Below are 27,343 nucleotides of genomic sequence, written 5' to 3'. Positions count from 1 at the left end.
AAAGCTTTCCAATTGCACTAAGCTAGCTGAACCCTGGGCTTGGGCAAAGTGCCGTTGTGGCGCGAAGGGATATTAGCGATAGGAGCTACTAGCGCCCTTTAAGCTGATTCAAAGGATGAGTTTGGTCATGCATGCAGCGAATGGAGTCAATTTTCTAGAGTGGCGACTACCCAGCACGTGCATCTACCCACACAACCAGAACGGCAGAACCCTTCAATGTGCGAATTTGGCTTCACAAAATCATATCGTTCTTCAAGCTTTATACGACCGTGAATCTTGGCAACATGTTTTTCCTCAATAGATGCTATACATATTCATATCCATTGGCTGCCACGAGGCGCTTTTATCTTACCCGACCTGAAAGGACGAGCTTCACTAAAGGCTTGTGGTCGACACGGATGCAAGCTATCAACGAGGCGATCGAGCAGTACAAAGCACATGGAGCGAGCCCACAAGACTCTCCGGTAGAGCCTATTGCTAAAAGAATGTCCGAGTCTTACGTTGAAGGCGTCTTGCCATTTTCAACTGACCCGGATTCTAGGGAGGACTACATCAATACTTATGGTGGCGTCCGAATTGCGAAGCTGCTAGAAGACCTTGATGCACTCTCTGGCGCAATCAGTTATCGGCACGCTGACGATTCCAATCATCACACCTTGCCTCTCGCTATTGTCACGGCGACTGTGGATCGTATTGACTTGTTGAACGTGCTGGACATCGACCGTGACATGCGCTTGTCTGGTCATGTGAGCTATGTTGGCAGATCTTCTATGGAAATTACCATCCGTGTCGAATCTGCTTTTGAAGCAAGGTGAAACCCACGCTGATGCACGCGATGGCATGATCCCAATTATGCTTTCACGCTTCACCATGGTAGCTCGCGATCCCACGCACGGCAATGCAGTCCGTGTCAATACTCTCGCTCTGAGCTCTCACTTGGAGCATGATATCTTCGACAAAGGTCGCCGAGCAAAAGAAGCTGCCAAGGAGGCGCGACGTGCTAATTTGTCGAGGACGGCACCGACGGCAGACGAATCTCGCTTCATCCATACGACCTGGGCCAGGAATTTTGAAATTGAAGATATGGTACCAACAGTGCGCGCAGACGCCATAACGCCAAGACAGACTCAGCTTAGTCGTGCGGTCATCACACATCCTGGCCAACGTAATCTGAATGGACACGCATTTGGTGGATATCTTCTTGCTCAGGCCTACGATCTTTCATTCATCACGGCCAATTTGCATCTCGGACGGCGCCCGCGGTTTCTTTCGAGCTCTCAATTGACTTTCCAGAATCCTGTACCTATAGGCTCCGTCCTCGATTTCCGCTCGAGGATAGTGGCTCAAGATGGGAGCAAATTTACTATCACTGTCACCGCGGACAAAGTTGATCCCGAAACTCGAGCTAGGACAACTGCATCCGTTTTCCACTACACCTTTTCACGAGTGTGTCGAGTCGAAGGATCCACAGAAGAGGCTGTGGAGACCTGTGGGAGGGATCTGGTTGCCGAGACATATGGAGATGCTATCCGGCATGTCGCCGCTCGACGTCGAGAGGCAGATTCGGTTGCGCGAGAAGAACAATTACGCATCTTCCATGAATTGCGGCTTCCCACAGTCTGAGGAGATCGGTAAAACGACGGGATCGAGCACCTTTCCATGAATATGCACCCGCGGCAACTTGCTGCGATGCTCAAAAGTGCCGTTGCGGTGCATTGTGAGCTCCCGCCCCAATTTGAGAACAGCTTCATCGTCTATCTCAGGAGCGTATCTGTCAATCAGCGCTTCTGCCCAGTCCAATGCTTCTTGACCACAGTGTCCAGAAGCTCTCATTGCCATTGCCAAATCGCGTGCTTCCATAGATGTGCCATTTTCAGTCCGCAATGTTTCAAGCATGGACCAGACAATTTTGATTTTCCTCAGTGCGTCTTCCTTCGGCGCATTTACCAAAGATTTCAACATTGTGCGGTAAGAAGTCACATCGACGGCAGCGCTTCTCAGCAATTCCTGTACGAGCTGCTCCTCACCCAGAGCGATGTAACCGCCAAGAAGGATGTTCATTGTCCCAGTTGTTGCTGAAAGATTTTGCTCCTTGAGATACTGCAAACAATCTCGTATTCGGAGGAGCACTGTCTCTGTCTCACCTCCTTGCGTGAAAGCTATGGTCAGTAGAGCATTCACGATCTCGACGGGAAGCTCGCCGTGGTTGAGCAAGCGATACTTCTTGACAATCAGCTTTGCCGTTTCATAGGCACCAGGATGGGTTGCAATGACTTGCAAGAGCCGTCCGACCTGGGCAGCATTGACGACCATCCCCAAGGAGCATGCTTTCATGTAGACTTCCGTTGCTACCCCGATGGCATTGGCATCCATGGCGAAACCCATAATGGCATTGAAGAATCCCGATCGAATGACGGGGCGATGAGTAGCAATAGCTTTGTCCATGAGCTTGTAGCTACCCCCAATATCGCCAGCCGAAAAGTGCGCCCGAATCATGGCTTCATCGAGCAGAAGAGAAGGTCTATACTGGGGCAATCGCAGCACTTCTTGGTGCAAAGCTCGACATTCCGACAACGGTCTGCCTTCAGCGACCATCAATTTGATCATGGCACCATAAATCCGACTATCAATACGAAGCTGGGTCTCCTTGACGCTGAGCGACCGCATTGGCAACTTCTGAAGATATCCCCACAACGCATGTGCTTGGTCAAAATGGCCCCAAGTTTGTAGAGCACCGAATACGAAAGCCCAGATGATTACCTGATGTGCGACGCGTTCTTCCTTGACATCTTGGACTATTTGCCAGAGAACAGTCTTGAGTGCCTCTGGTTGCTCGATGGCGTAATGCTTGCGCAGGAGAGCATCTGCGCTGATGAGCTGTACAAGAGAGGTCACTTCAGCTGCATTGAGCACCCGCGTATCCAAGTATTCCCTATAAATGCGATAGGCGGTAGGGAAATCGTGCTGTTCGAGGGCGTAACGAAAGGCAAGACGTTCTTTCTCGTGGGCGTGTTGCACCAGCTTCTCAGGGTCCGATCCGAAGGTAGGCTTCTGCCCGTCTATGTGAGCATTGTTGCTCCTATCGAATGCCATTCGAGGAGATGATCTTTTAGGAGAATCAAACCGCCCTGAGTTGAAAGAGCGAGTGACATGTACAGCTTCAACCAAGGGTGCCATGGGTGTAGATGGCCTACGATGGCAGTGCCTCAGAGACCCGATGCGCTTCATAGCGGGACAATTACAAGGCAAAGCTTTTACTCAAGGCAATGAAACAATAAGCGTTCCTTTGATGCGTATATCTGTATTCGCATATGCGTGCGCGTAGACGGCGTTATTGAATGCGCTGAAAATTCAATATTGGGACTTCTCACCGTGGGACAGGTCGAGCGCGCCAGGCGCAATAAACATACGCGACGTCGATACTCTTTGACAAGTGAGCTAGCACTTTGCATTTCCAACAGACGGGTCCCGGCATCGTCAACGGCAATCGCCATTGACTGAATCTTCCTGTAAGCGAGTGCACTACATGTCGGACACGTCTCTTGCGGACGGGCCCTCCGAGATTGTCATTGAAGGCGCACCCATCGAGCGAGGTAGTCTTTTGACATTCTTGGCGCGCGGACGACACATACACGCTGCATTGCATCCGTACAGTATCCACGGAGTCTCTTGGGTTGCCGGTGATCCTACTCTACACGATGGGAGCGAGGAACGCGAGGAACTTGGAACAGTAAGGGCTGCCGAGTCCCGAGTCTACAGAATACCTGGCGTTCTCAATGGCCTTCTAGCAGGAGTTCAAAAAAGGCATACAGACGATCTAGCTTCTTCCTTTCATCAATTACAATTGCAATATAACAACGAGGAAAACGAAGATCCGTTCCCATTCATTGTTACCTGCTGCCGTGAGTATCGCGGATTCACCTCAGACGCAATCGAGAAGGCCGTGCTAGTAGCAGAGACAGAGGGTTTAGACGAAGCGGATGAGGACCACTTACAATCACTGTATGACATGAATGCTACCTTACATCTCGCGGAGGCCATCTTCTTCACAGATGAAGAAGACATGCCACGGGGCGATCTTCTTATGGAGTGGCTGAATACGCTCGATCCTCAACCAGCACAGCAAGAGGGGGAAGAGATCATGATGGCTAGGTCGCCTTGTGATCACCCGGCCTTTTGGGATTACATTTCGAAAGGTGTCCTCCGTGGCCTCTTCACAATGGCGGCGGAATGTTTAGCTGGATCGGGTCTTGCTCAGCGCGATACCGCGACGGCGCGGGCTAGTGCAGAGTTGCAAGTGATTCTGCGGTCCTGTCCGAGAATTACAACATACGCAAAACGAATGGACGACTTCAAAGCGCGATACCGGCAGTGGCGTGCAAAGGTCATCCTCGCAGCTCGATCACTGGATCAGCTTGACCCAGAATTGTCATCTGCGTTCCGTCAAATCTATGAGCTCCTCAAAGGAGATAAGGACGCAATTTTCTGTCAGTGCGACTCTTGGCAAGAAAGTCTGGCAGCCTTGTCGCTTCTCTTCGATCCCACGGGCTGCAAAGCTCCAAAAGATGTGTTCGCTCTGTTTGATTTGGTCAGTGAGTCGGAAATGGGTGTCGACCGAACGCTTCCGGCGAATATGGCCGCTGCAGACCTTTGCGCCGGGCGGATACCGCAAGCCATTGCACACCTGCGACAAGTCAGCTTTGAAGGAGCTGCACTCTTAGCAGATTTGCTGGACAAGGCTGAGCTCCTCGATGGGTTGCGCGAAGACTCTAGCGATTTCGCGATCCGAGAAATTCTTGTTCTGGAGCTCGGCGACACCTGGTTGTCCACTCAGGAAGCATGGGCCGCTGCGGTCTCACTTTGGCGCAGTTGTGGAGATGCAGGCTTCGATCGTATCCAGCAGATTTTGCCACGAATTCCGATCCACTCGCAGGATACGGCAGATGACATTCTGGAGCTCTGTTACGAGCTTGAGCTGGCTGAAGAAGCGCGTACCATTGGAACTGTTTGGGCCAAGTTTTTGGAGCGAGGCGGTCAACATGGTGAGGCCTTCGCTGCCTTTGATCGAGCTGCCAACTATGCGCAAATAAATCGACTGACTTGGTCTCTCTTCCGAAAGTCGTGCCTTGAAGGGCAACCCAGCTCTTCTGATCCATATTTTGTGGAGTCTTTGCAAGCACCCGCTATGATGGCTTCGCGGGAACTTTCAGCGCTCCTGGCTCCTTATGCGACAATTGTCGGTCTACATCAGTCCAGACAGGCCGGCGACATGCTGCAATTCGCCGTCCACCTAATGGCGCTTCTTAGATACGCCGACTTGCCAAAAGAATATGTTCCAATTCTCATGGTAGAGCTTTTGCCTCTTTTGGATGTTTCCACGCGATTGCTCTCGCACAGAGATGTCTTCGATGCTCTTGCGGCATTGGAGGAATTTCAGGAGAATGATCAAGATCTCGGGATGCACGTCTTACAGCAGGCTCGGAAAGCACTGCCAAGCAGTCGTTGCGACTGGCGGCATGGCATACCCGAAGCCTTTGATGCCAGGGATGTCTTGGATCTCGTCAGACTGAAGCTAGCCCGATATATCGGCACTTTATGAGGCACGTACAACAGTCTCGAATCCATTGTGACATCATAATTTTGTGCCACAGTTAATTAGCTATAGGGAGACCTTGCTAGTCAACGTCCACTCGGTTGTAAGTTGTGACACCAGAAGCGATGAAACGTTCGATTGAAGATGACTCTGATGTGGACTCTTGCCTTAAGCGTGATAGACAAGAATGGCCAGCTGCAGAAGCTGCTATGGCTGCAGCTAGGAGCTTCATAGAAGATGCCGCAAAGACAAATGGATCCGTTCTGCTCTGCCCGGACAAAGACGCTGATGGGTTGTCTGCAGGCGTCATCATGTACCGAACACTTACACGACTTGGACTGGATCCTTCACAAATACAGGTTCACTTGCTGAGCAAAGGGACCTCGCTATTCTCTGAAACTGAGCGCTCATCTATATCTCAAAAGGCGCCTGGACATATTATTGTACTTGACCAGGGCTCTTGTCGAGCGCCTGCGCTTCTACATGGTGTCCCGACACTCATCTTGGATCACCATTACTCTACAGCCTTTCCAGACGATGCTGTGATTTGTAGTGCGGCTCTTCATGAACCCATCGCCACAACGGCTCTGCTCACATACGAATTATGCAGTGCTTATTGGAGCGACGCAATAGATGGCATTGGATATCTCGCTGTGATTGGGACTGTCGGTGATCTTGGTGCTAGCGTGAAGTGGACAGCACCATTCCCGTCGCACCTCGGTCTGCTGGCCAAAGAACTCGGACGCAAAAACTTCACCGATGCTGTCGGACTGATTAACGCCCCTCGCCGCAGTTCAGCTTACAATGTTTCTGAAGCCTGGTTATCGCTCCTCACAACCGAAGCCCCGAGTCAAATTCTGCACTTTTCCACCAATGTGCACCTCGGAAGTCTTGTGACGGCTCGAGACGAAGTCGCCGACGAAGTTGACCGCGTAGGCCGCACAGCACCTCTTTGGTCGCAAGACAAGCGTACTGCTTGCTTTGTGATCTCATCTCCCTGCCAAGTTCATCCTCTTGTGGCAACACGCTGGTGTTTTCTACATTCGAAAGATTTGGAAGTCGTCATGTGTGCCAATAAAGGCTATATGAAGGGCAAAGTCCATTTTTCATGTCGTATTCCCAAACACCGGCGTAAAGATGATGGAACCGCGAACGCAGTCAATCTGCAAGAAATTCTGAAAGGTTATGCCAAGCTGGATGATGAGTTGTGGAACAAACTCAGGATAGGACAAGGCGGTAGCTTTGCCCAGGGACACCGCGAAGCAAGTGGCGGCGTATTGGACCTTGCCACCTGGGATATGCTCTACGCGGCCATGGGCATCGGTCAAGCGACGCGAAGAAAGGTCAACCAACCGGTACCGGTGCAACGGAACACTTTGACAAATTATTTTGGCAAGCTCGATGCGAATACCACGGCAGAAGCAGTCACATCGGACGTTCCTGGGGAAGATCTCCGAGCGCCATGAAGTCAGAGAACTTTCCATTGGTTCCATGAATATCTGAGAGCGCAGAGACTGGTACTGACAACGGGCGATCCAGACTTGGTTGAAAGTCTGCCGGTGGAGAATATCTCTCACAAACCAAGAAATGCTCAAGAGAGCTTGCGCGCGAAGACGCAGGTTTGTAAATTGTTACGCGCTCGAAGAAAAGTCGTGCCTGGGCGACAAGCAGAGTGGCAGATGTGTCTCCGCTACTGTAGTTACTGAGACCGTGCACACCGCCTTGAGCGTCCCCGTGGAATGTGTCATGCTCCTTGAAGATTTTTGCGACGAATCCGCCGCCACGGCGCAGGACACAGGTTGCTAGAGTGAGAGCTGAAAGCAGTAATTGATGTTGCAAGTAAATGTCCAAATCATGCATTCCCGTGACATCGGGAGCCCCATCTGAGACGACCAGATCAGCTTTGCTTTGAGGGCTTTTCGGCATTGCCTGCGTGTTGCAACTTCGAGCAGCATTTGAGAATGCTTCCAAAATACGTTTCAGGGTAGAAGGTGTCGTGATGTCGGCTTGCAGAAAGACACAAGAATCGTCAAGCGGGGCCATTGGTTGAAGGTCAACAGAAACTAGCACAGCATCATCTCTGCCAATTTTCTGCGCCTGAACAATTGCGGCATCGTGCGCTTTCACCGCCAAAAGCGCTTCCTGAGCTGTGGAAAAGGCATCTATTCGATTTGTCGAGCTTCGGACGTTGCCGTCACTCAGACTTTTGAGCTTCTGTAGAATGACTTGAGACCAACTCCCAGGTGCACAGCACAAGTCAACGACACGGCGTGTCGTCGGAGTGAAAAGATTATAGGCCTCGTCGAGTTGAAGCAGCTTGAATGCCGAACGTGCCCGGAAACCCCTTTCTTTGGCTAGCCTATAGTAGATGTCACGCTTATCTTTAGCAGCTTTGACCATCACAACCCAGCGAGCAAGCAGATGCGTATGAAAGTTTTCGTTTCAGAGTGAAATCTAGAATCCAAAATTTGGACGTGCTTCTGTGCTGAAAACAAAAACACAGCGTGGCGCTTAGTCATCCAAGCAGGCCCAAGCTGTCCACGACTCCACGCAGAATGCAGCGACGTCAATCACTAAGCTACTATGTCGACACGCTGTATGACTTGTCAACAATTAGATGATATAAGCTTATGAAGACAATGGACAGCACAGATACCCTGTCTTCCCATGCCAAAAAGTCCATGTCCATAGCCGATAGCACATTTGATTGATGAGGCATTCCGCTTGTCAGATTGATTTGCGTCAACAAGGCCTTCTATTTTGAAGCACAGATCTGAGGCAAGAGAACAACACGAAGCAGAAATGTCACATGCCGCAAATCCTGCGGCAGTCTTCTGGTGTTGTTTGGCCAAAGGCGCAAACGACCAAGGGGAACCGTGTGCAGCGTACCCATGGCTAAATACCAAGTTGCCATTGCGAAAGTCACTCAGCGGGCGTTGTTGCGTTTTGTTGAAAGTGATTATGCTTTCAGCAAGCATTGTATGACGCGCATGACCATAGAGAATTCATATGCCTCGAAATTGAAGGCTGTTTCGATCCTCAATGCCGGAAGAGCCTGCTCCTGAGCTCATCACAGATGCCCGAGTCCATGCATCCCTCAATGTGGGCCCGAAGGCGCTCGGGCGTCATGATGACAGCACTTCTGCTTATTTGAAGAAGCTGGTGTAAGTCACCAGAAAGAGCAGGCCGACCAGGTGCAGGAGCTGCTCACCCACGCTGCGTGTCAATAATTTCCCATAGCAACACTCCACAGAGAGCATCCATTGCTGCGTATGCGATTTCATCGTTTGAGAGATCTTTCTTCTCCCAGTTTGTCATTGTCAACCTTTTCGTCTTGAGTACTGCGCATGGGGGATCCATCAAGCTCGTTATGAGTGCTTTGAGGCTGCGTCCTCCAGGATGATGTGGCATAACGGACTTGACATCCCTTTCTAGTTCTTTGTATGAGGAACGACATTCTTGAGGCAGCTCTAGATACGCTAGATGGCGCAAATCTCCGGAGATACCTACACCATGCTTTGAGATAGCGGTATTGCTGAGGAGGCAGAGAAGCGAGAGCGGTAGAGTAGCATTGGCGTGATAAAGCGAGTAGAGGAGAACCGGGTAGGTTGTACTCAAGGCTGGCATTAATGGTGCGAATCTGTGGTAAGTTCCGAGCTTAACGTTGAGAGAGGGCGGACGTACTGAAGAAGTGCCACATTCGCCTTGCTCCCCGGAGCAAAGTGTGGGCGATGCTCTAGGTCAAACCCTACATGCGTACAGCCTTGCTTATCGATATGGAGAGCACAGAATTCATCCGCAAGATATGGGTCGTTCGTATAGAGTATGTCTAGCGAGCGGCCTGCATACTTCCCTGACAGGGCCATGGGCCTCACGAGCTTCTGCACGAAGCGATCTGTTGCGACACCTCTGGGTTGGTGATGACCTCTACCAGGAGCGGTGGTCGTTGCCTGTGATGAAGCCGGCGCCGTGCGCTCATAGTCCGTGTGCTTAGACCTTGTACGACCGGGACCTGAATATTTGGTCATCAGCTGCCGGCTACAATTAAGCAGAGCTATAGCTGACGTACTGCTCAGGTTCTTCGGCTGCAAAGCTCGCGTGTAGCGAGCGAGAACCTGCGATATGGTTGGTTGTTTGCCTGCATCTGGAGAGTGTTCGCGCGACGATTTGGCAGCAGCAGATAAAAATTGCAGTCGCGAGCAGAATGCCAGAATCCATGATCACATACCAAAGTTAAGCTGGAAGATATAAGAGCTACAGTCGTATCCTAAGATTAGTCTAGCTTCAAAATGGAAGACATTCAGGAGGCTGTGCGAAATCCTCAACAAGTCGCACTAGATACTGAGCTTCACGAGGCATGTACAGCTCTCGACTTAGAAAAAGTCAAACAGCTGTCAAAGAATGGTGCTGATCTTGGCTGCCAGGACGACGCTACGGGTAACGGCCCATTGCACGATCTTGTCAATGGGGCCTCGCTTGACACCCAGGAGAGAGCGCTAATGCTTCTCCAATTCCTGCTTTCGAACGGCGCTGTTTGGAACCAAACCAACAGGGCATACGAGACAGCTGGTTGCTTGGCTCGCAAAGCTCATTTGACACTGCTCTACGACCACCTCGTCTCAGCTGGCGTCCGGGCAGAACTACTCCTGACTGCCCTGGACAAAGCACGCGGTGTGCACAATGCAGTGGAGCGGAACGCAAGTTTTCTCAATGGCCATGTGGTCTACACGAATCCGACAGAGACCAGTACCACTCTTCTTGATGAAGAGAAGAACGCCATCATGATGACATGGGAGGACGAGATTATGAAACGCTCAGCCAAGATTGTGTCAGGGCCCGGCAAGGCTGTTCTCAATATAGGATTTGGGTTGGGACTTGTCGACGACGCCATTCAGCTTGAAAAGCCGGAACGGCATGTAATCATTGAAGCGCACCCTGACGTGCTGAGGGAGATGCGGCGGCGTGGTTGGTACGAGAGACCAGGTGTTGAGATACTGGAGGGTCGGTGGCAAGATCTTGTGGATGATCTTGCTGACAGGGAAACCTTCGATGGTATCATGTACGACCCGTTTGAGTTCTGGGAAGACATGTATGCCTTTTTCGATGCAGTAGTGGCTTTGTTGAAGCCTGACGGAACATTCTGCTTCTTTCACGGACTTGGAGCTGATAATGAAACGTTTTATGAAGTCTACAGCCAGATCCTCGAGATTGAGCTGCGAGACTTTGGTTTAAGCACTTCGTTCGAGGAGCTGCCGATTGCAACGGTAGATGCTGAATGGGAGGGGACAAAACGACGGTATTGGGCTCTTGAGCGCTATCGACTGCCGACATGTCGCTTCTTGACATGACTTCGTGCTACCATCTAGAAAGAGTCCTAGCGACCACCGCGTAGCGCGAGCACAAGATGTAGAATGCTGCCTCCTTCGACGCCGTATTCTGTAGCAGTCTTTTCATCATTCCTACAGTCAGATCGGTTCAAAGACATTGGGACGGCGTACATCTGCTTGCCGCCAAAGATAAGACGTTGCTGAGGTGGTGGAATACCCTCTTTTTCCTCCACGCGCTCCTTGATGCGGGAAATTTTGTCACTTGGCTCAATATCAAGCTCAATTTCTTTGCCTGTCAGTGTCTGGACGTAAGCAGAGGGACTTCGTGACATGCATGGCGTACCTTGACTTTGATACGCATGGCTGCTTGTCTTCAATGGAGATGGTGTGCGTTGCGATGTTGAAGGCGCGCGAGACGCGGTCGCTTTTCGAGATGGCTGCATCCAGCATCACCTCTTGCAGAGCAGCAAAGGTGTCTAGACGAGCCCATTGCCAAACTGAATTGGCGTGCATTCTTGTTGGTATCACACATGAACGTCTTTGCTAGCTCATGCTGATCGCAGTCTGACCAGGCCCTCTCAATCACATGCTGACTCGGTGCTGAAGTCTAGCGCCAACGTGCATAATATTCGAGTTTGCGACTTGCTTCGGCAACAGCTCCCCCACCTTTGCCAGCGACACTCCCCGGATCTACTTGCGCTCTTCAGCTACCCTTCTTCTTACTCAGCGACAGGCAAAGACCATGTCAGCCATCAAGCGCTACTTCTCGCTCGAGTATCAAATTCCAAAGTATGGCGCCTACCACGCCAACCCAACGAATGTGTCAATCCACATGGTTTTTGTGCCGCTTATCCTTTGGACGGCCTTCCTTTTCATGGCAAACACAGGCCCCCTGATTGCCTCAGAGTCATCGCTTGGTAGACTATGGCCCACGTACTTGCCGGAGCTAAATCTGGCAACCCTTGTAGCGCTCGCGAGTATTCCCGGCTATATCGCCATGCACACACAGGCTGGGCTTATGACTGTACCGATTTTGCTAGGGATGGTCGGCAGTGCCACTGCTCTGTTGCACACTTATGGTCCTCTTGCAAACAAGACCGCTGGTGTCCTGCAGTAAGTCCCTGCGTTTTGCTGACCACCGACTGATACCTCTAGTGGATTATCTTGGATCATGCAATTCGTTGGTCATGGCGTGTTTGAGGGACGCAAGCCAGCCCTCCTCGATAACATCTTCCAAGCATTCTACGCGGCTCCCTTCTTTGTGCTTCTCGAGGTACTCTTCTCGCTTGGCATGGACCCAAAACTGCACAAGAAGCTCCTCAACCTCATTTCCAAGGAAAAGGTGAGAGTCCTTGCTGCAGACCGAGCTGCAGCACAGGCCAAGGCCAAGTGAGTCTTGAAGTGACTTGCTGGAATATATAGGACACATATTTTTCAATTCAATCTGGACATGGTCACTTGATGCTTGCTAAGAACGAGAATCTAAAGGAAGGCCTACTTTTTGACGGGCGGGTTGTAGACAAGCTTCCTGGACTTGATCACAGACCATCGCAACCGCTTCATGTAGAGTGCGAGAGGGAACAGTACCGAAAGTAGCACAACCGCCTGGAAACCCATCTTCTTTCGCTCATCGAGCTCAGGCTCAGCAGCCCAATGCAGGAAGCTGACCACATCCTTGGCCATTTGAGAGGTCGTCGCTGGGGTGCCATCGTCATACTCGACCAGACCGTCGTAAAGAACACGGGCCATGGCAATACCGCCACCAGGGAAGTATGGGTTGAAGTTCATGCCCTCAGCAAGCTGAACGCCTGCTGGTGGGTCAACGTATCCAGTGAGCAGTGCAAAGACGTAGTCGGCAGCGCCGTGACGAGCTTTGACAATCAGCGAAAGATCAGGTGGCAGTGCACCGGCATTTCCTGGAGGCATTAGCAATGGACAATGGGTCGAGTCGTGTGAACATACCAGCTCGTGCAGCTTCGTCATTGGGATATGGGCGTGGCATGTAGTCTGAGAGCTTGCCAGGGCGTTGGAACATCTCGCCTTGGTCGTCGGGGCCATCCTCGTACTCATTTTCCTCGCACATTGCCTTGGCTTCATCGACTGTGTGTGTCACACCGACGAGATTACGCCAAGCGATGCGGTCGAGGGAGTGGCAAGCGGAGCAGACCTCGCGGTACACCTGGTAGCCACGCCTCAAGGACTGGTGGTCGAAGGACGAGAGCATGCCATTCTCGGGCCACGGATAGGCGGGCGAGTGCAAGCCATTCTCCAGTGGCGAATTGGCGCTGATGGGAGATCCGTAGACGTACGCGTACGAGCCCACGAGGCCAGCAGATGTGAGGGTTGCGAGTGCCAGGGATGTATTGCTAGTGGACTTTTGGGAAAGAGTCGAGGCGAACCTGCGGAAGGAGGCGGCCTTTGGAATAGCTCTGGAGGAGAACATGCTGACTGCCTGCGCACACTGAGAGTCTGTCCTCGTACTGGATGCAGAGAGAGTCGTTGTCTTTCTTCTGCTTACTCTTGAGCATTTCCCGCTCCTGCCCGCCCTCCCATTGGCCAGACAGCCTGAGCCTAACCCTACTTCACGTATGGGCAGAATCGCACCCAGATCCGCTGCTCCAGCTGGCAGCAACTCAGCTCGCTCTCAGCCGCCTCCAGGAACTGCAGCAGGCACCGCCTGTATCGCATGTAGAAGGGCATGCTGTGTCGGACTGCTCCCAGGCATGAGAATAACTGAGCCGCCACGTCGCTCATAAATGCAATTGACGGATGTTCGATGCTCAAAATTAATGAAGCTGTGGCAGCACCAACTCCTCCCAGCGTACATAGCGTCTCCAAGCTCTTGCGTACCTGCTTTTCTGACAGATCAGTGTATAAAGGTAGTGTTGCCTCCCTTGTGGCCTGCCTGATCTTTGCATCGGTGTTGTGCCCAACGTAGGCCGCGCCCCAGGCTGCACGGTCGCCACGCTAAAAGAAAGTCAGCTCATTGTGCCTTGACTGTTGTAGCGAGTCTTACAGCGATATCCTTATACCTTGTCGCCGCTTTCAGACTCTGCAGCCCGAAATCGGAGGTCAAGAGACTCTTTTTGTCGTCTCCAATGCTGAAGAAGCGATTGTGCACGGTGCACAGGCAATCCTCGTCAGCTTTCGTCGAAGCACAAGCTGCCAGAGTGGTGAGACAGGACTCATTCTCCTCATAGCCATCGCAAAGGTTGGCGAGAATCGCTTTAGCATTGTTTGGGGTCCCATATATTACAGGACATTCGTACTTTGGGAAGATCATATAATCAATGCGCATAGTAGGCTTGATCTCACCCCGGACGTCAAGCTTGGCCTCGTCCTTGCCGTCTTTGATCTTACTCTCCTTAGTCTTGGTCTTCCTCACCCTCTTCCCAGGTTTGACCACGGTCTTCTTAAGCTGAATCTTGACTTCAGATTGTTCAGGCTTCATCGCCGCACTTTCAGCCTTGGCCTCGCTCTTGACGTTGACGCTAGCTATCGTATTCGGCTCAGCATTCAGCTCATACTTGATTTTGGTAGTATCGAGCTCTTCTGGGCCGCTCAAAATCACGGTGATCTTCTGGGTCGTCAACTCGGCTGCGACTTCAGTCTTGAAGACTGGGTGACATTCTTCTAGAGCACCAGAAGACTCAGCTGCATCTTGGTCGATCTTCTTCGAGCTGTTTCTCTTTTCTTTAAAAGTAGAATTCAATTTGCGCTTCATTGCAGTGGTAGTGGCTGGTCTGGTGTTGGCGCTGCAGTCGTTGAGTGAAGTGTCATCCCCTGATTTTCAAGTTTCAAATTCACTAGACTCCGATCCCTACTGAGACGACAAGACTGTACACATAAATATGAAATGATCTAACGAAAGAGCCCTCCATCACTTTTCATTTTGAGCCAGATTCGTTGCTCCAATTGACAGCAGGTCAGATCGCTCTCAGCTTCCATCAGAAACTGAAGCATCGCTGACCGGAAACGCATATAATAAGGCAGTGTGTACTTGACGGGACCCAGACATCCGAAGAACCGTGCCGCCTCGTCACTCATGAACGGGACGGTCGAGTGCTCGATGGAGAGGATGAGAGACGCGGTTGCGGGACCGACACCTCGCAGCGTACCTAGTTGTGCGAGACTCTTCCGTACCTGCTCCTCAGACAAGTCATCAAACAATGGTGCTGATGCCTCCTTGGTGACCTTCTTGACGTCTGCGTTGACGTTTTGCGCGACAAGGCCCATAAGGGTAGGACGATACGTACCACGCTGCCATTAGCCTTCCACGTCCTATAGTATATCTCAGAACACACGTACAGCCATTTTGAATTTCATTATTCTCTCCAATATTCTTTTATCAATTGGCCTGCATATGGGAAGATGTGTGCCGGGCGCAGCCACAAAGTAATCCAGATACATGCCTTGCATGAACTCGGCGGAGGCGCTTGTCACTGGGCATGACTCGAGTTCGCAAAGGTAAGTGTCTTCGTCGAAGCCTTTACATAGCTCGTCCAATATAGCAGCAGCATTGCGTGGAACGCCATTCAAGCGTGGACATTCGTAAGTAGCCAGCCGTTTGAATTGCACTGGTGGAGGGGTAGGTTTGCCTTCAGTCTCGGAGTCTTTGGATGTCTTTGAGACTGGACCATCCCGCGAGACCTTTTTCGAGCTATCAGCTGTTTTGTCCACATCAGCCTCCGCCTTTCGTTTCATTGCAAGATACGCGACGAGTCGATGTCAGAGACGAGCTCGAAGTTGAAGTGCTTCTGTCGCGTTTCGACTCTCGAGCGATGAACCAGACCCGCAAGCACCGTGCGAGTTTACAAAAAAGTTGGCGCGATGCAGATTCGGCGCCAGACAATCTATAGGAAAGCCAAGCATCTCCATCTACAGCTATGCCCGCAATGGAGGTCGTCGAAGGCCCTGCGCAGCCAGATGTCCTCACCGATTCTGTTATGGGAAAGTATAGCCTCGCTGCACAGTTCACAAATGCGGCACTGGCAAAAGTGCTCGAAGCATGTCGACCTGGCGCCAATACCGCTGCGCTCTGTCTACTGGGCGATGCACTGATGCAAGAGGGCACCTCGCGCGTGTTCAAACGAGACAAGCAATTAGAGAAGGGCAGTGCAGAGCCAACAACCGTCAATGTCAACAATTGTCTCGGTGGCTACGCTCCAATGGAGGAAGAAGGTGCATATATTTTGCAAGCGGGAGATCTTGTCAAGGTATCCTTGGGCGTGCATATCGATGGTTATACTGCCAAGGCATGTCACACAATGCTTGTGACACAAGGTCAGCAATCTGAAGCCATACAAGGTCCCGTGGCAGATGTCACTGTTGCGACATGCGCAGCAACAGAAGCAGTTACTCGTCTCCTTGCACAAGCGCAACCTCCCTCTGCACTTGAAGACACACAAAGCGTAACCCTTGCGCAACTGAGAAGTCTCGTGGAAGCCTGTGCTGCGGCCTTTGACGTGCGCGTATGCGAAGGCTCAAAAGTCAGGAGACTCCGGCGTTTCCTGGTAGGCCAGGCGACTGTTGAGGAAGAAGCACTGGATGAGAATGACCGGCCAAAACAGATCACATGGGTGTACCGGCCCGTTACTGCACCTGCACAGACGAGTGCAGATCGGCTACAAGCAGAAGAGGAAGAAACCACGCAAGTGAGCCCTGGTGAAGTATGGCTACTGGATCTTGCCTTTTCGACCGGCAAGGGTGCTGTTCGTCCACATGGCGTACTGAGACCGACGCTGTATGCACGAGACTACGGTGTGACCTATCAACCCAAGCTGAAAGCCTCACAAGAGACCCTGCGCGAAGTCACAGCAACAAAGAGCGTGTTCCCCTTCCACTTGCGAACACTGTCAAACCAAAAAGTCGCGCGGATGGGTGTGTCTGAGTGCGAGCGTAAAGGTCTCCTCGTGGCCTATCCCGTCCTGTGCGAGCACCCGAAAGAGTTTGTCTCTCGTCAAGCAAGTACGCTGGCGTTACTTGGTAAAGAGGTGGTCAAGCTGACTGGTACGACGGGTGATGTGCCGTGGGTCAAGAGCGCGCATAGCGTGGAGGACGGTAGCGACTTGGCGAAATGTCTGGCGTTGCCCCTGAAGGTGCGCAAAGCATCTGCCGTTGTAGAGAGTTCCGCGATGGAATTGTAGAAGGATACGCTACGCTGTGATGTCTATGTGAAGTCTTCTGGACTAGTCTATAATATCTATGTCATTTCATTTTCAAACAATGCCGGTAAATGGTGGAAATACAATCGGGCTCAATGAAGAGAGCCTGCCACGGATGTTCGTCGTGAGCCCTGGATAGACTGCGGGCTGTCAATAGCAATGTGAGTGTATTATGCCTGAGCTTGCTTTGCTTTTGCATCGCGACACGTCTCGCTCTGTGCCTCTGTCTCACACGTCTTGAGTGCCGCTTAAGATTCCAACGCAGCGGTGAACTTTGACAGTGCACAGTCATGGCTGTCAGGATCATTCTTGCAGGGATCAAAAATCGTCGGACCAAAGTGTGTAGTCATCTCTTCGATTTCTGGGCAAAAGTCGAGCAGCTTCTGATATTGCTCATACCCATCAATCATTGGAATGAACATATGCGGACGGTGCACGCCAAGTGGCGCTGGATTGAAGACACTCTCTACTGCAAAAGTAGATGCCTCTTCGATTGTAGGCAGTGTGTAGTTGGCTCTTGACTTTGCCATCTCCATCGAGAACCACTGATCCTCCCAGATCCATGGTTGCCCAGGATCCTCGAAGGGCGCTGACTCTCGAATGACTTGTAGCATAGATTCTCTGTTGCGCAAGGAGAGACCACCGTTGAAACGTGGGATAGGTTCGTCAAAGAGACTAGAGTGTATCGGCGAGCCAATGTAATCGTAATCAAAGAAGCTCTCGACCGACTGTGTCGCGTTGCTACACAATGTCGAGTCAGTTTGGAACAGCAGAACATGTTTCGCAGGAGCCAAGTGCTCGTAGAAGGGTGCATGTGCCAGAAATTGAGAAACCGAGTAGTGCGAGAGAAAGGCGGTATTGAGACGTACGCGCTGTACTTTGCCCGACAACAGATACGGCCGGAGAGCACGGTTGGCAAGGATAGAGTCTTCGTTCATCTTGGAGTGATATAAAATCACGGGCCACTCGTCACCAAGTCGCTTGATGAATCGCAGTATGTGAGGAACCAAATTGTCATCTTCGAGCATTTCGACAATGACTGCCACCTTTTCAGTCGACAAGGCAGGGTTGCAGAGATGAGCGTCCTCAACAGGATAACCAATGGGGAAAGTAACATTGGCTGTATCCTCCTGCCAAGGGACGCTACTGAAACGATCCGATCCGTATAGCGCGGCGAGTCGTGCTGGACAGCCTGCTACATTATCGGCTCGTTCTAGGCCTTGTGATGAAGCTGGCGTGTCTTTTACAGAGAGTGTTTGTGCTGAGTCGCTCTTGAAAGGGCCATGATTTATCGCTTGCGCGATGATGGCTCTTCTATCCGCCAGCAGATAGGAGAGCCCGCCGAGAAGGGCAAGCGAGAGGATGAGAAGCTGCAATCGTCTCCGGAGATGCGCCGTCGAAGAGCAAAGCTGCGCCAACATTGCGCCCTCGAGCAATAGCTTGGATGAAGAGTAAGTGCGATACAGAAGCCTTATCAAGCGATAGATATGGTTGCAACTTGCGGAATACGCGCTGTAGCTCTGATGTCTTGGCGCACATAAAACTTTCCAGCTCGAAAATTGACGTAATTCAGTCACAGAAAAGGGCCAGTCACACAACGGAGGGAGATTGCTGAAGAAGACGTGTCAAGGATGCAGGTGTGATATCTGTTATGACTGTAGTCCTCAAGAGAATTTACTCGAGGACGCCAGTGTTCATGGCGAGAATCATTAGAAGGGCGAGCAGTCAATCACGAGCTTTAAGATGAAGTATACGCTCTCCGGGGCTTGATGTCGATAGGAAGTAGATCAGTATCATAATGAGGACGACATAGAGTCATATGGACTTGATAGGAATGCAATAACGTAGCGGTTAGTCCATGCCTTCAGTGCTTGTCCTCCATCGACTTCTCAAGCTCGTCAAGGGCAGAACGCTGGTCCTTGATGTGCTTCTTGAGCCTCTCTTGCTTCTCTCGTTCGCGGTCGCGCATGTACCTGGCAATGGTTAGTATATTGCTCCGTCAATCGTAATCAGTGTATTGATGCGTGGGTGTCCGACAGTCCATGAACATGTTTCTCTCACATCCGAGCAGGCCGAAGTCCAATCAATGAGAGAGGATAGCAAGATCAAAGACTGCCGAGACACTCGAGCAGCCAACAACTGAAGAAAAGCACTGACTTGTCCTCCTGAGCCTTCTCGCGCTTGCCGAAAGCATCCTTGCTAGCGGCCACACTGCCTGCTGGTGCGTCTGCGTACATACGCTTAGCAAGGGTGATGGTCTGAGACCTGGTTGAGAGTCGTGCAATGCTAGTCTTGAACATGATACGGTGCGGTGCTTGTGGTGGTCCGTGGTCGTGGTTGCTGGAGCCTCGGTGGAGATATGGGATGACGCAGGCACAACAAAGTAAAAATCAAGACTGAAGAGTCAAGATTCAAGAAGTCAAGAGCATGGAAAGAGAAACTCGGATACTGCCTCAATCTATCAGAAACACGCAGAGTCTTAAGTAGCGTGAATCAACGGGTTACGATAGAAGGAACCCAATGATGCCTATGAGGCTTCCTCCGCCTTGGCAGCTGCTGGAGCATCCGTCGCCGGTGCAGCGGCAGCAGATTGCTCCTTCTCCTTGTCACCGTCCTGCATGTCCGAAGTCCACAATGTCAAGTTGTCACGGAGCAGCTGCATAATGAGCGTAGAGTCCTTGTACGATTCCTCCCTGTGAACATTAGTTGCATTCCTTGATGTGAGATGAGGGACGTACGACAATGTGTCGAGCTCTGCAATGGCATCGTCAAATGCCTGCTTGGCCAAGTGACAAGCCCGGTCTGGGGAGTTGAGGATCTCGTAGTAAAACACGGAAAAGTTGAGAGCGAGACCGAGACGGATTGGGTGCGTAGGAGGCAATTCAGTCACGGCAACGTCGGACGCAGCCTTGTATGCCTCAAGAGACTTTTCGGCAGAGTCGGAACGCTTGTCGCCGGTAGCAAACTCGGCCAAGTAGCGGTGGTAGTCTCCCTTCCTGGAAATACATTAGCCATCAGTTCCTGCGCTAAAAGGGAATGCGTACATCTTGTGGTAGAAGACCTTGGACTCGCCGCTTTGAGCAGATGGGACGAGGTGCTTGTCGAGCACGTCGAGGATGTCCTCACAGATCTGTGCGAGCTCCTGCTCAATCTTGACGCGGTACTCCTTGATGAGAGTGACTTGCTCGCCGTTACCCTTGCTCTCCTCTTTTTGCTCAATCGAGGAGACGATGCGCCAAGAAGCCCGGCGGGCACCGATCACGTTTTTGTACGCAACAGAGAGGAGGTTGCGCTCTTCGACGGTGAGTTCCTGGTCTGTAGAGGCCACGGTCTTCATGTTTTCGACCATCTCTTAGGGAGTATTAGTCGCGTGTTTTTTTTCTTGAAGCAGGCCATACCTTCGTAACGCTCTGCCTGCTCGGCGAGCTTGGCGAGGTACACAGCATCATCACGTCCAGGCATGTTGAGAAGTTTCTTGTTGGAGTTCTACACGGATGTGTTAGCCTTGTTGGGTTTTATGGCTTGGCCCTTGGAGGTATCCGCGTTGTCCCTTCCAGCTCCTCTGGCCCACGTGAATAGGAAGGTTGCGCAGTCACACAACTCGCGAGGGGGGCTTTTGCGAGAGGCGGAGGAGAAGGAGAGGGTCAGGCGGAAGGAGGGCTGGCGACGTACGAGTGTGGGTTGGTTCTTTGTGAGTGTGGGTGATGGTGATGGTGGTTTGTTGGGTTTGAGAGGGCGGGAGAGGAGCAGCAGCAGCAGCAGCACAAGTCGCCCTGTCTCAGCAGCAGAAGTCTGAAATTCCAAAATTCGCTGCCCAGAACAGACGCGTCATCTTACTCGTAGCAGGCATCTCTTTCTCTCTCTGCTAGTGCTAGCTCAGGATGTAGATGTAGGTGCAGTCATGGCAGTGATCAGGCATATCGCCCAGGCACAAGGAGAGCAGATGGCCGAACATAGCAGGGAAGGCTGCTCTGCAGTGGTCTAAAACTAGTGGATAGCTACAATGTAGTCCATGGTGCTTGCCTAGCAGTGACAGTGTTCCCGTCCATAGCTCATCAGATCAATCTGCAGCTCCATCAAGAGACTACGACTCTTTCCCCTGGTGACTCTACTCCGTCTACTCTACTGCATCCGCTGCTGTCACGTGTCTCTGTAGATTGCAGAAATCTTCCCCAAGTCGCTGGATCTATCACTCTCTTTCTCATAGCAGCAGCAGCAGAAGATGTCGAGCTTCGGATGCTTCAGGTGCGGCGAGGACGATCATAGAGTCGCCAATTGCCCACAAGCCAACAAGAGGTGTTTCGCCTGCAAGTCCGAGGACCACCAGCTCAAAGACTGCCCAGTTCCAGAGGGCGACAGGCTTCCCTTGGCAGCCAAGTTTGCCAATTTTGAGCCTCCAGTACCAGCACGCGCGAAGCGTTGCTACAAGTGTGCCTCAAAGGACCACTTGGCCAGTGTATGCACTGAGCCCGAGCGACTGTGCTTCAACTGCAAGCAGGCCGGTCACGAGTCGCGAGACTGTCCAGAGCCGAAGCAAGAGCAGCAAGAGCGACAGCAGCAGTCGGAGAAGCCTCGGCAGCGTAAGGAGGCCAAGAAGGTCGTGTGCTACAAGTGTAACGGTGCCAACCACTTTGCGCGTATGTGACATTCCCCTCTGATATGAGATCATACTAATGCCCTTTAGGTGATTGCACAGCTGAAGGTGAGGCTGTTCAGCAGCTGTGCTATGGTTGTCAGCAACCAGGCCACAAGCGAGCGGAATGCCCTCAAGCCATTGCGAGCCACTAGTCCTCCACGACTGAGTGTCCTTCTTTGCACATAGCTCACAGCTCTGACTAGCACATAATCGCTCTCAATCTCACTCTCGCTACCTCTCTTGCCTTACTGGCTCACTGTACTGCTTGTACCTGCTGCTTCATCAAGTATCCTCTACTCACCTGCTATGCTCGTCAAGGAGTCTCCAGCCGACAAGGAAGAGAAGCACTTCCTCGACTCTGCCGGCGCCATCCAAGCACTCCTCCAGTCCTTCCCTGGCATCGACCGCCTCTATCAACCATTAGAACTTATTGGCAGCGGATCATTCTCGGCAGTCTTTAAGGCACTCGACGTGCGCCATGCCAGCTTCCAGCAGACGACGCCCGATAGCAATAACGGCAAACGTTACCGTACGCGTCTTCAGACAGGGCAGCAGTATGTCGCCATCAAGCAGGTGTATGCGTTTGCTGCTCCCTGGCGCATCTACAATGAACTCGAAGTCTTGCAAGACATTCGCAACACGGGCGTCAAGCAGGTCTTGTCTATCGTCACCGCCATTCGCCACTTTGACCAGATCCTCATTGTCTTGCCATTTAGTGCGCCTTTCAGCTCATCAATGTATCATTTGCTAATACTCCATCTACAGTCCAGCATGCAGAGTTTCGAGACTACTTTGACTGCTATCCCCTTCGCAACATCGCGTGCTATCTGCGTGATCTCCTTCTTGCCTGCCATGCTATTCACACACTAGGCATTGTGCACCGAGACATCAAGCCTGGCAACTATTGCTGGAATCCATACATCAATCAAGGTGTCTTGGTGGACTTTGGATTGGCTCAGTATGAGGACATGATTGATGAAGGTATTCCTGCATGCGGTTGCCTCAATGAGCAAGTCGCACTCTTAACAACACACGACATTGAGGAACAACGTTCCCGCATGCGACCTGTTGGGGAACTCAAGAATGACCGACGTCGCTCAAAACGCGGCGAGCGAGGCGGTACACGAGGCTTCCGTGTATGCCAACAATGTCTCTCATTCGCAGAAGCGCTGACCAGATAGGCTCCAGAAGTGCTCCTTCGTTGCAGCAGGCAATCAACCGCTATTGATGTTTGGTCTACTGGGATCATCCTCCTCTGCTTCCTTTGCCAACGCATGCCCTTCTTTTGCGCTGAAGACGATCTTGTCGCCTTTGTTGAACTATGCAACGTCTTTGGCACAGAGGAGATGAGTCACTGTGCGACTGTTCATGGTTGTTTGCTTGACATTAATCTGCCTGGTGTCCCTGTGCATCGCTATGCTTGGCAACACCTCGTCAAGAGCTTGCTGGGCATGCCGAGTCTGGAACCAGGCGCTTACCCTTGGCTGGAAGAAGGAGATGATATCCTCTTACAACAGGCATTTGACTTCCTCGACAAGGCACTCGAATTGGATCCATTTCATCGGCACACCGCTGGCGAGTTGCTTGAACATCCATTCCTGCAGTGCGTTTATCTCTCTTAAAGCATCCAACACCTTATCGGCTCACTAAATCTGCATTCGTATCTACCGAGATACAAAGAGCCTATGCATCCTTTTAATCATCCCTCGAACGCTTCTTGGCATTCCCTGTAGGCTTACCACCTTCGAGCCGCCGCTTCTTGCCTTGCTCCTTGTAGTACGCCTGAGACTTGGCTTTCTCCTTCTCCACCTGGAAAGCAGCCTCCTTGGCCACCGCTTGACGATGTACTTGACGACGCTGCTCTTGCTTTGCATCACGCTTCGCAGTCTTGTCATTTCGCAGCGTCATAATCTTTTGCATCAGGTCACGCGCCTTCTTCTCTTCTCCACCCAACACCACAGCTCGTTTTTGCAGGTACGTCGGCTTTGACTGCTTCTTCATGAGTGCAGGTTTACTAGCGAATGGCAACGAAGCTTGAATACCACGCGGTACTTTGAGTGGATTGAATTTGCGTTCCTGACGCTCAATCTTGCGGTACTGTGAGTCGGCTGGCAGGGGTGTTGCAAGACTCATTGCATGCCTCACGACACCGGTCAATCGCATACCTTTCCAAGAGTCAAGCAACGATGTGACTGGGTTGTAATACGTGCGCGGCTGCACTGGATACCAAGCTCGCAAAAAGACAATATCAGACATGAGCACTTTATCCTCAAATGTCGCCCTGAAGTGTCCCTCTGGTTTGCGTAATGCCTTTTTCACTTGTCCACGAATTCCGGAAACAGTTCGGATGTTGGCACCTTCGAATTTGGCCACCTCAAGTGAAGAAGTAAACATGTCCTTGATGAATGCCGTGTTCTTGAAGATCTTGTACGGCGTTCCGGTCAGCTTGAGCTTCTTGACAATCTCACTCGACTGTGCAAGATCCAAGACCGTACCAGTAGCAGCCACACGGAAACCAGCACCCACTGTATCGCCAGGTGTGTGATTCGCCACAGATCTAAAGGCACAAAAGCCAATGTTGGGCGCAGTCAATGGACCATAAAATGTGGCAAAACAGTGCATGTGCTCTGGTGTGTATTTAAGCAGACGGTTTCGCGTGCGATTGTCACTGGTGCTGTACAGCGGCAGTGTTTGAAATCGCCGCCATCCAATAGACAAGATAAGAGGATCGTTGGTTTTGAGAATCTTCTTGTGCCAGCGGTGCTTTTTAATGCGCACCTGCACCAGGCCGAAGCTTTGCTCGTTGGCTAATAGCCCTCCAACAATGACGGGAAGCTTGCCGGTGAAACTGTCGATAAACTCGCATGGGACTCCCGAGATTTGTAGTCGAAGGTAGCTTCCAGGCTGGTGACCCTCTACCGAGATTCTCTCCTCGGGTGTCAGGTCAGCAAATGCCTCCTTGTTGAGTTCGAGCTGCTTGGAGATCTTGGCCTTTTGCTGATCATGCCAATCCATCTCGCCTTGCGGGTCTTCCTCCTTTCCACCACGGTCATCTTCTTCCTCGAAACGTTGCTTCAATTCAGCTTTCCGCTTTTCATTTTGTAATCGTTCGGCTGCAAAGTCAAGCTGTGCTGCTGGTTCCGCTGCTTCAATTGGTTCAGTGATTTTGTCGTCGGCTTCAGCATCAGATGCTTCAAGATCTTCAAAGTCTCCAAACACCTCTTCCTCATCGCCGTCGTCCCCGGTCGCTTCAAAGCCTGCTTCAGGGTTACGAGGGATGAAGCGAGACTTGATACGGGCAAGAAGATCAGGGGCAACGGGTCCCTGGCGAGACTTCGAGGCGTCAATGACCTCAGCAGCCGGTGCATCTGTAGTCACCTTGAAGAAGTCGTCTGCCTCTTCTTCTTCTTCGGGTGCCTCTTCAGCCTCGGTACCTTTCACGATACCAGTAGTCCACTCGCGTACCACATCGGCAGCCGAGTACTCCATATCGTAAATGAGGGCAGCCAATCGACGAGGACGGCGGGCCATGTAGTCTGCGCTGGCCTTTTCTGCAAGCCCTTCCTTCCATCTCAAGGCAGCCGTTGTCTGATCATCCTCCTCTTCTTCATCGAAAGAGACATCGTCTTCGTTGCCAGAAAGCTCCCCAATTTCGCTGTCACTATCGGCAAATTGGAGTTCCTCGCGCCGGCCACCACCGCGATCGGTCTTTTCAACATAGACGGGAGGTTCCGCATCTTCGTCGTCATCATCCGTAGGAACGTCCTCTAAACCTTCAGCGTTGTCAAAGTCCATCATCTGTGCTTGGGTCTGCCGTATTGACCGACGCCCTGAGTCCGTTACGTGTCCCCCACCAGAAAATAGCTGCAGTCCTTCTTCCTGTTGCGGCTTGGCTGATTGCAAACCCATCACGAGACGTTCACCGAAACCAGTCTCTTCTTCATCTGACTCTTCATCCTCAGCTTGTGATTTTTTGTGTGAAAAGGAGTTGGTGGGCATGTCTATATAAACTGCATCCTTGTCGAATGTGATACCACCGACATCTGACAAGGGACCGTAGATGAGCTTGGCCTTTTCACCAAGCGTCCGACGCTTCTTGCCCTTCTCTTGACCTGGCGCAGGACAAGGATCTGGCAGAGCAGAAACAACCGAAACAGTCAAGTCGCCCACACCAGGGATATGTACCCGAGCATCCTTTGCTGGGAAATTTGTTCCTCTAGAATAGCCGTAAAGCGTGATTGTTCGATCGCAAGTTGGGTCATCGTGAATCTGCTGAGGAGGTGTCAAATCTTCGACACGATCTGCAAGCAAATATGGATGGGAATTTCGCCAGAGCAAGGGCCTGAACTTCATGACAGAGATGAAGCGACAGAGGTTGAGAATCTCTCGGTCTGGATATCGACCGTTGATGACGCCGGAGAGATAGAAGAGTTTTGCACCCTGGTATATTTCTGTCCAGAATCTCTGCTTCAATCGCTTCTTTGCAGTTCTGAGGGTAGCTGGCTTCTTGAACAAGTCGAGGTGCGTCAAAACACCCATCACCTTTGGCATACCGTGCGGCGCAAGGATGTTGAGGAACTCCATCGTCTCCATTTCAAAGCCGAAATTGCCATCGATGAGCAACAGGACGAGGTCTGCAATCTTTGCCACGTCCATCATGGCGTTTAGGTCATTCGCGCACTCAATGAAGGTCAATCTCCTGTGCTTGCCCGAAACAACTGTGATAGGACCCGTCACCTCTGTCAGAGAGTGCTTCGAAAAGCGCTTTACAAGCGACTTGATCAATGTCGTCTTGCCCGTGCCTGGCGGTCCCATGACTGCAATAATGACAGGGGGCGCTTCATCGGGCGTTCTGTCTACCAGTGGCACATGCAGCTTCTTCTGGTCAACATCAGCTGTACGACGCGCCTGCTTCTCTGCCCGACGACCGACAGCAAACCCTTTGGGATTTTGCTTTGCTGCTTGGTCTCGCGACTGTTGCGATTTTTTCTTCTCGGCCGAGGGTCCCGAATGCTTGTCCCTGTGAGGCCTATTTGCCTGCTGCTCCATTGCTGCAGTAGGCGCAGCGGCAGATGTCTGTGTAGCTAGTACTTTGCCTGGTCGTCCCTTTCTCAGAGGCAACTTTTTTCTGGATGTGAGCTCCTCCTGCGACTTTTATCTTTGGCCCGGCTGCGTCACCAGACAACCGGCGCAACTCCACAAATGCGACCACTGACCAACACACTCAAAGCAAGGACCAGAACCATGCCTGCCTTCATTGTCAACCTCAAAGACGACGCAAGCGACGCACAAGTTGCTGAGTATGTTGCGCATTGTTCAATTGCGCTCAGCTGACACATGCCACAGTGCAAAGAAGCTCATCGAGAAACAGGGCGGCACTATCAAGGATGTATGTAACTTTCGGGCGCACAAAGGACCGAGCTGACTGGACAGACCTTCACGCTCATCAAAGGATTCTCGGCTGAATTTCCTAAGGACCACGTTGGTACCCTCGAGGCACATGAAGCCGTTACTTCTGGTGCGTTAGCCCCTTACTTTATACACATCACTAATAAGCCAGTCGAAGCTGATGGAGAAATGAAAACACAATAAAGTAGATCAAGATACGAACCGAATACATAAA

The 27,343-nt window shown here is 51.6% G+C and overlaps 18 protein-coding genes across 18 annotated transcripts; 9 read left to right on the top strand and 9 right to left on the bottom strand.

Moving 5' to 3' along the window:
- Window positions 1-485: 485 nt before the first annotated feature.
- On the top strand, window positions 486-1,623 carry BCR37DRAFT_351930 (HotDog domain-containing protein; the record flags this gene model as incomplete). Its single annotated transcript, XM_040868093.1, is given in 2 exon segments — window positions 486-788; window positions 808-1,623. 2 exon segments carry the CDS (start codon window positions 486-488, stop codon window positions 1,621-1,623), a joined length of 1,119 nt encoding a protein of 372 aa, XP_040722467.1.
- A 2,368-nt stretch (window positions 1,624-3,991) lies between these two features.
- On the top strand, window positions 3,992-5,446 carry BCR37DRAFT_334698 (nucleoporin Nup85-like protein; the record flags this gene model as incomplete). The annotated part of the gene is made up of 1 exon (XM_040867153.1): window positions 3,992-5,446. A coding segment is annotated over one exon (1,455 nt), but the record flags the coding sequence as incomplete, so codon positions are not given.
- A 191-nt stretch (window positions 5,447-5,637) lies between these two features.
- Window positions 5,638-7,059, top strand: BCR37DRAFT_406499 (DHH family protein; the record flags this gene model as incomplete). Its single annotated transcript, XM_040872108.1, has 1 exon — window positions 5,638-7,059. The coding sequence occupies exon 1, from the start codon at window positions 5,719-5,721 to the stop codon at window positions 7,057-7,059; it is 1,341 nt and encodes a 446-aa protein (XP_040722465.1). The 5' UTR covers window positions 5,638-5,718.
- Window positions 7,060-7,111: 52 nt separating this feature from the next.
- On the bottom strand, window positions 7,112-7,993 carry BCR37DRAFT_337926 (ribosomal RNA methyltransferase FtsJ domain-containing protein; the record flags this gene model as incomplete). The annotated part of the gene is made up of 3 exons (XM_040867285.1): window positions 7,112-7,494; window positions 7,537-7,684; window positions 7,781-7,993. Coding segments are annotated over 3 exons (744 nt in total), but the record flags the coding sequence as incomplete, so codon positions are not given.
- Window positions 7,994-8,800: 807 nt separating this feature from the next.
- On the bottom strand, window positions 8,801-9,621 carry BCR37DRAFT_389628 (uncharacterized protein; the record flags this gene model as incomplete). Its single annotated transcript, XM_040870758.1, has 2 exons — window positions 8,801-9,233; window positions 9,278-9,621. The coding sequence occupies 2 exons, from the start codon at window positions 9,619-9,621 to the stop codon at window positions 8,801-8,803; spliced, it is 777 nt and encodes a 258-aa protein (XP_040722463.1).
- A 261-nt stretch (window positions 9,622-9,882) lies between these two features.
- On the top strand, window positions 9,883-10,941 carry BCR37DRAFT_389627 (Arginine N-methyltransferase 2; the record flags this gene model as incomplete). The annotated part of the gene is made up of 1 exon (XM_040870757.1): window positions 9,883-10,941. One exon carries the CDS (start codon window positions 9,883-9,885, stop codon window positions 10,939-10,941), a length of 1,059 nt encoding a protein of 352 aa, XP_040722462.1.
- A 25-nt stretch (window positions 10,942-10,966) lies between these two features.
- On the bottom strand, window positions 10,967-11,302 carry BCR37DRAFT_383977 (ubiquitin-related domain-containing protein; the record flags this gene model as incomplete). Its single annotated transcript, XM_040870142.1, has 1 exon — window positions 10,967-11,302. The coding sequence occupies exon 1, from the start codon at window positions 11,250-11,252 to the stop codon at window positions 10,968-10,970; it is 285 nt and encodes a 94-aa protein (XP_040722461.1). The 5' UTR covers window positions 11,253-11,302.
- Window positions 11,303-11,375: 73 nt separating this feature from the next.
- On the top strand, window positions 11,376-12,377 carry BCR37DRAFT_383976 (DUF962 domain-containing protein). The gene is made up of 2 exons (XM_040870141.1): window positions 11,376-12,033; window positions 12,076-12,377. The coding sequence occupies exons 1-2, from the start codon at window positions 11,663-11,665 to the stop codon at window positions 12,311-12,313; spliced, it is 609 nt and encodes a 202-aa protein (XP_040722460.1). The 5' UTR covers window positions 11,376-11,662; the 3' UTR covers window positions 12,314-12,377.
- On the bottom strand, window positions 12,365-13,459 carry BCR37DRAFT_383974 (cytochrome C1 family-domain-containing protein). The gene is made up of 2 exons (XM_040870140.1): window positions 12,883-13,459; window positions 12,365-12,836 (listed from the first exon to the last, which is right to left on the bottom strand). Exons 1-2 carry the CDS (start codon window positions 13,361-13,363, stop codon window positions 12,415-12,417), a joined length of 903 nt encoding a protein of 300 aa, XP_040722459.1. The 5' UTR covers window positions 13,364-13,459; the 3' UTR covers window positions 12,365-12,414.
- A 1,267-nt stretch (window positions 13,460-14,726) lies between these two features.
- BCR37DRAFT_383967 (uncharacterized protein) lies at window positions 14,727-15,688 on the bottom strand. Its single transcript, XM_040870139.1, has 2 exons — window positions 15,229-15,688; window positions 14,727-15,180 (listed from the first exon to the last, which is right to left on the bottom strand). The coding sequence occupies exons 1-2, from the start codon at window positions 15,622-15,624 to the stop codon at window positions 14,782-14,784; spliced, it is 795 nt and encodes a 264-aa protein (XP_040722458.1). The 5' UTR covers window positions 15,625-15,688; the 3' UTR covers window positions 14,727-14,781.
- Window positions 15,689-15,774: 86 nt separating this feature from the next.
- Window positions 15,775-17,121, top strand: BCR37DRAFT_383966 (peptidase M24, structural domain-containing protein). The gene has a single exon (XM_040870138.1). It carries the CDS (start codon window positions 15,807-15,809, stop codon window positions 17,064-17,066), a length of 1,260 nt encoding a protein of 419 aa, XP_040722457.1. The 5' UTR covers window positions 15,775-15,806; the 3' UTR covers window positions 17,067-17,121.
- Window positions 17,122-17,497: 376 nt separating this feature from the next.
- On the bottom strand, window positions 17,498-18,142 carry BCR37DRAFT_333585 (uncharacterized protein; the record flags this gene model as incomplete). The annotated part of the gene is made up of 1 exon (XM_040867106.1): window positions 17,498-18,142. A coding segment is annotated over one exon (645 nt), but the record flags the coding sequence as incomplete, so codon positions are not given.
- Window positions 18,143-18,814: 672 nt separating this feature from the next.
- Window positions 18,815-19,451, bottom strand: BCR37DRAFT_383965 (uncharacterized protein). Its single transcript, XM_040870137.1, has 2 exons — window positions 19,242-19,451; window positions 18,815-19,057 (listed from the first exon to the last, which is right to left on the bottom strand). Exons 1-2 carry the CDS (start codon window positions 19,382-19,384, stop codon window positions 18,949-18,951), a joined length of 252 nt encoding a protein of 83 aa, XP_040722455.1. The 5' UTR covers window positions 19,385-19,451; the 3' UTR covers window positions 18,815-18,948.
- Window positions 19,452-19,510: 59 nt separating this feature from the next.
- On the bottom strand, window positions 19,511-20,570 carry BCR37DRAFT_383963 (14-3-3 protein). Its single transcript, XM_040870136.1, has 4 exons — window positions 20,483-20,570; window positions 20,129-20,435; window positions 19,823-20,080; window positions 19,511-19,777 (listed from the first exon to the last, which is right to left on the bottom strand). The coding sequence occupies exons 1-4, from the start codon at window positions 20,544-20,546 to the stop codon at window positions 19,612-19,614; spliced, it is 795 nt and encodes a 264-aa protein (XP_040722454.1). The 5' UTR covers window positions 20,547-20,570; the 3' UTR covers window positions 19,511-19,611.
- A 730-nt stretch (window positions 20,571-21,300) lies between these two features.
- On the top strand, window positions 21,301-21,861 carry BCR37DRAFT_383961 (uncharacterized protein; the record flags this gene model as incomplete). Its single annotated transcript, XM_040870135.1, has 1 exon — window positions 21,301-21,861. A coding segment is annotated over one exon (429 nt), but the record flags the coding sequence as incomplete, so codon positions are not given.
- Window positions 21,862-22,026: 165 nt separating this feature from the next.
- BCR37DRAFT_395481 (kinase-like domain-containing protein) lies at window positions 22,027-23,342 on the top strand (the record flags this gene model as incomplete). The annotated part of the gene is made up of 3 exons (XM_040871631.1): window positions 22,027-22,435; window positions 22,486-22,856; window positions 22,902-23,342. The coding sequence occupies 3 exons, from the start codon at window positions 22,027-22,029 to the stop codon at window positions 23,340-23,342; spliced, it is 1,221 nt and encodes a 406-aa protein (XP_040722452.1).
- On the bottom strand, window positions 23,206-26,817 carry BCR37DRAFT_172552 (uncharacterized protein). Its single transcript, XM_040866272.1, has one exon. It carries the CDS (start codon window positions 26,767-26,769, stop codon window positions 23,416-23,418), a length of 3,354 nt encoding a protein of 1,117 aa, XP_040722451.1. The 5' UTR covers window positions 26,770-26,817; the 3' UTR covers window positions 23,206-23,415.
- A 147-nt stretch (window positions 26,818-26,964) lies between these two features.
- Window positions 26,965-27,312, top strand: BCR37DRAFT_395479 (uncharacterized protein; the record flags this gene model as incomplete). Its single annotated transcript, XM_040871630.1, has 4 exons — window positions 26,965-27,020; window positions 27,067-27,109; window positions 27,154-27,238; window positions 27,281-27,312. 4 exons carry the CDS (start codon window positions 26,965-26,967, stop codon window positions 27,310-27,312), a joined length of 216 nt encoding a protein of 71 aa, XP_040722450.1.
- Window positions 27,313-27,343: the final 31 nt, after the last annotated feature.

Source organism: Protomyces lactucae-debilis (genome assembly GCF_002105105.1).
Source record: "Protomyces lactucae-debilis strain 12-1054 chromosome Unknown BCR37scaffold_25, whole genome shotgun sequence".
Lineage (NCBI taxonomy): Eukaryota > Fungi > Ascomycota > Taphrinomycetes > Taphrinales > Protomycetaceae > Protomyces > Protomyces lactucae-debilis.
This window is presented reverse-complemented; position numbering and strand designations above follow the sequence as displayed.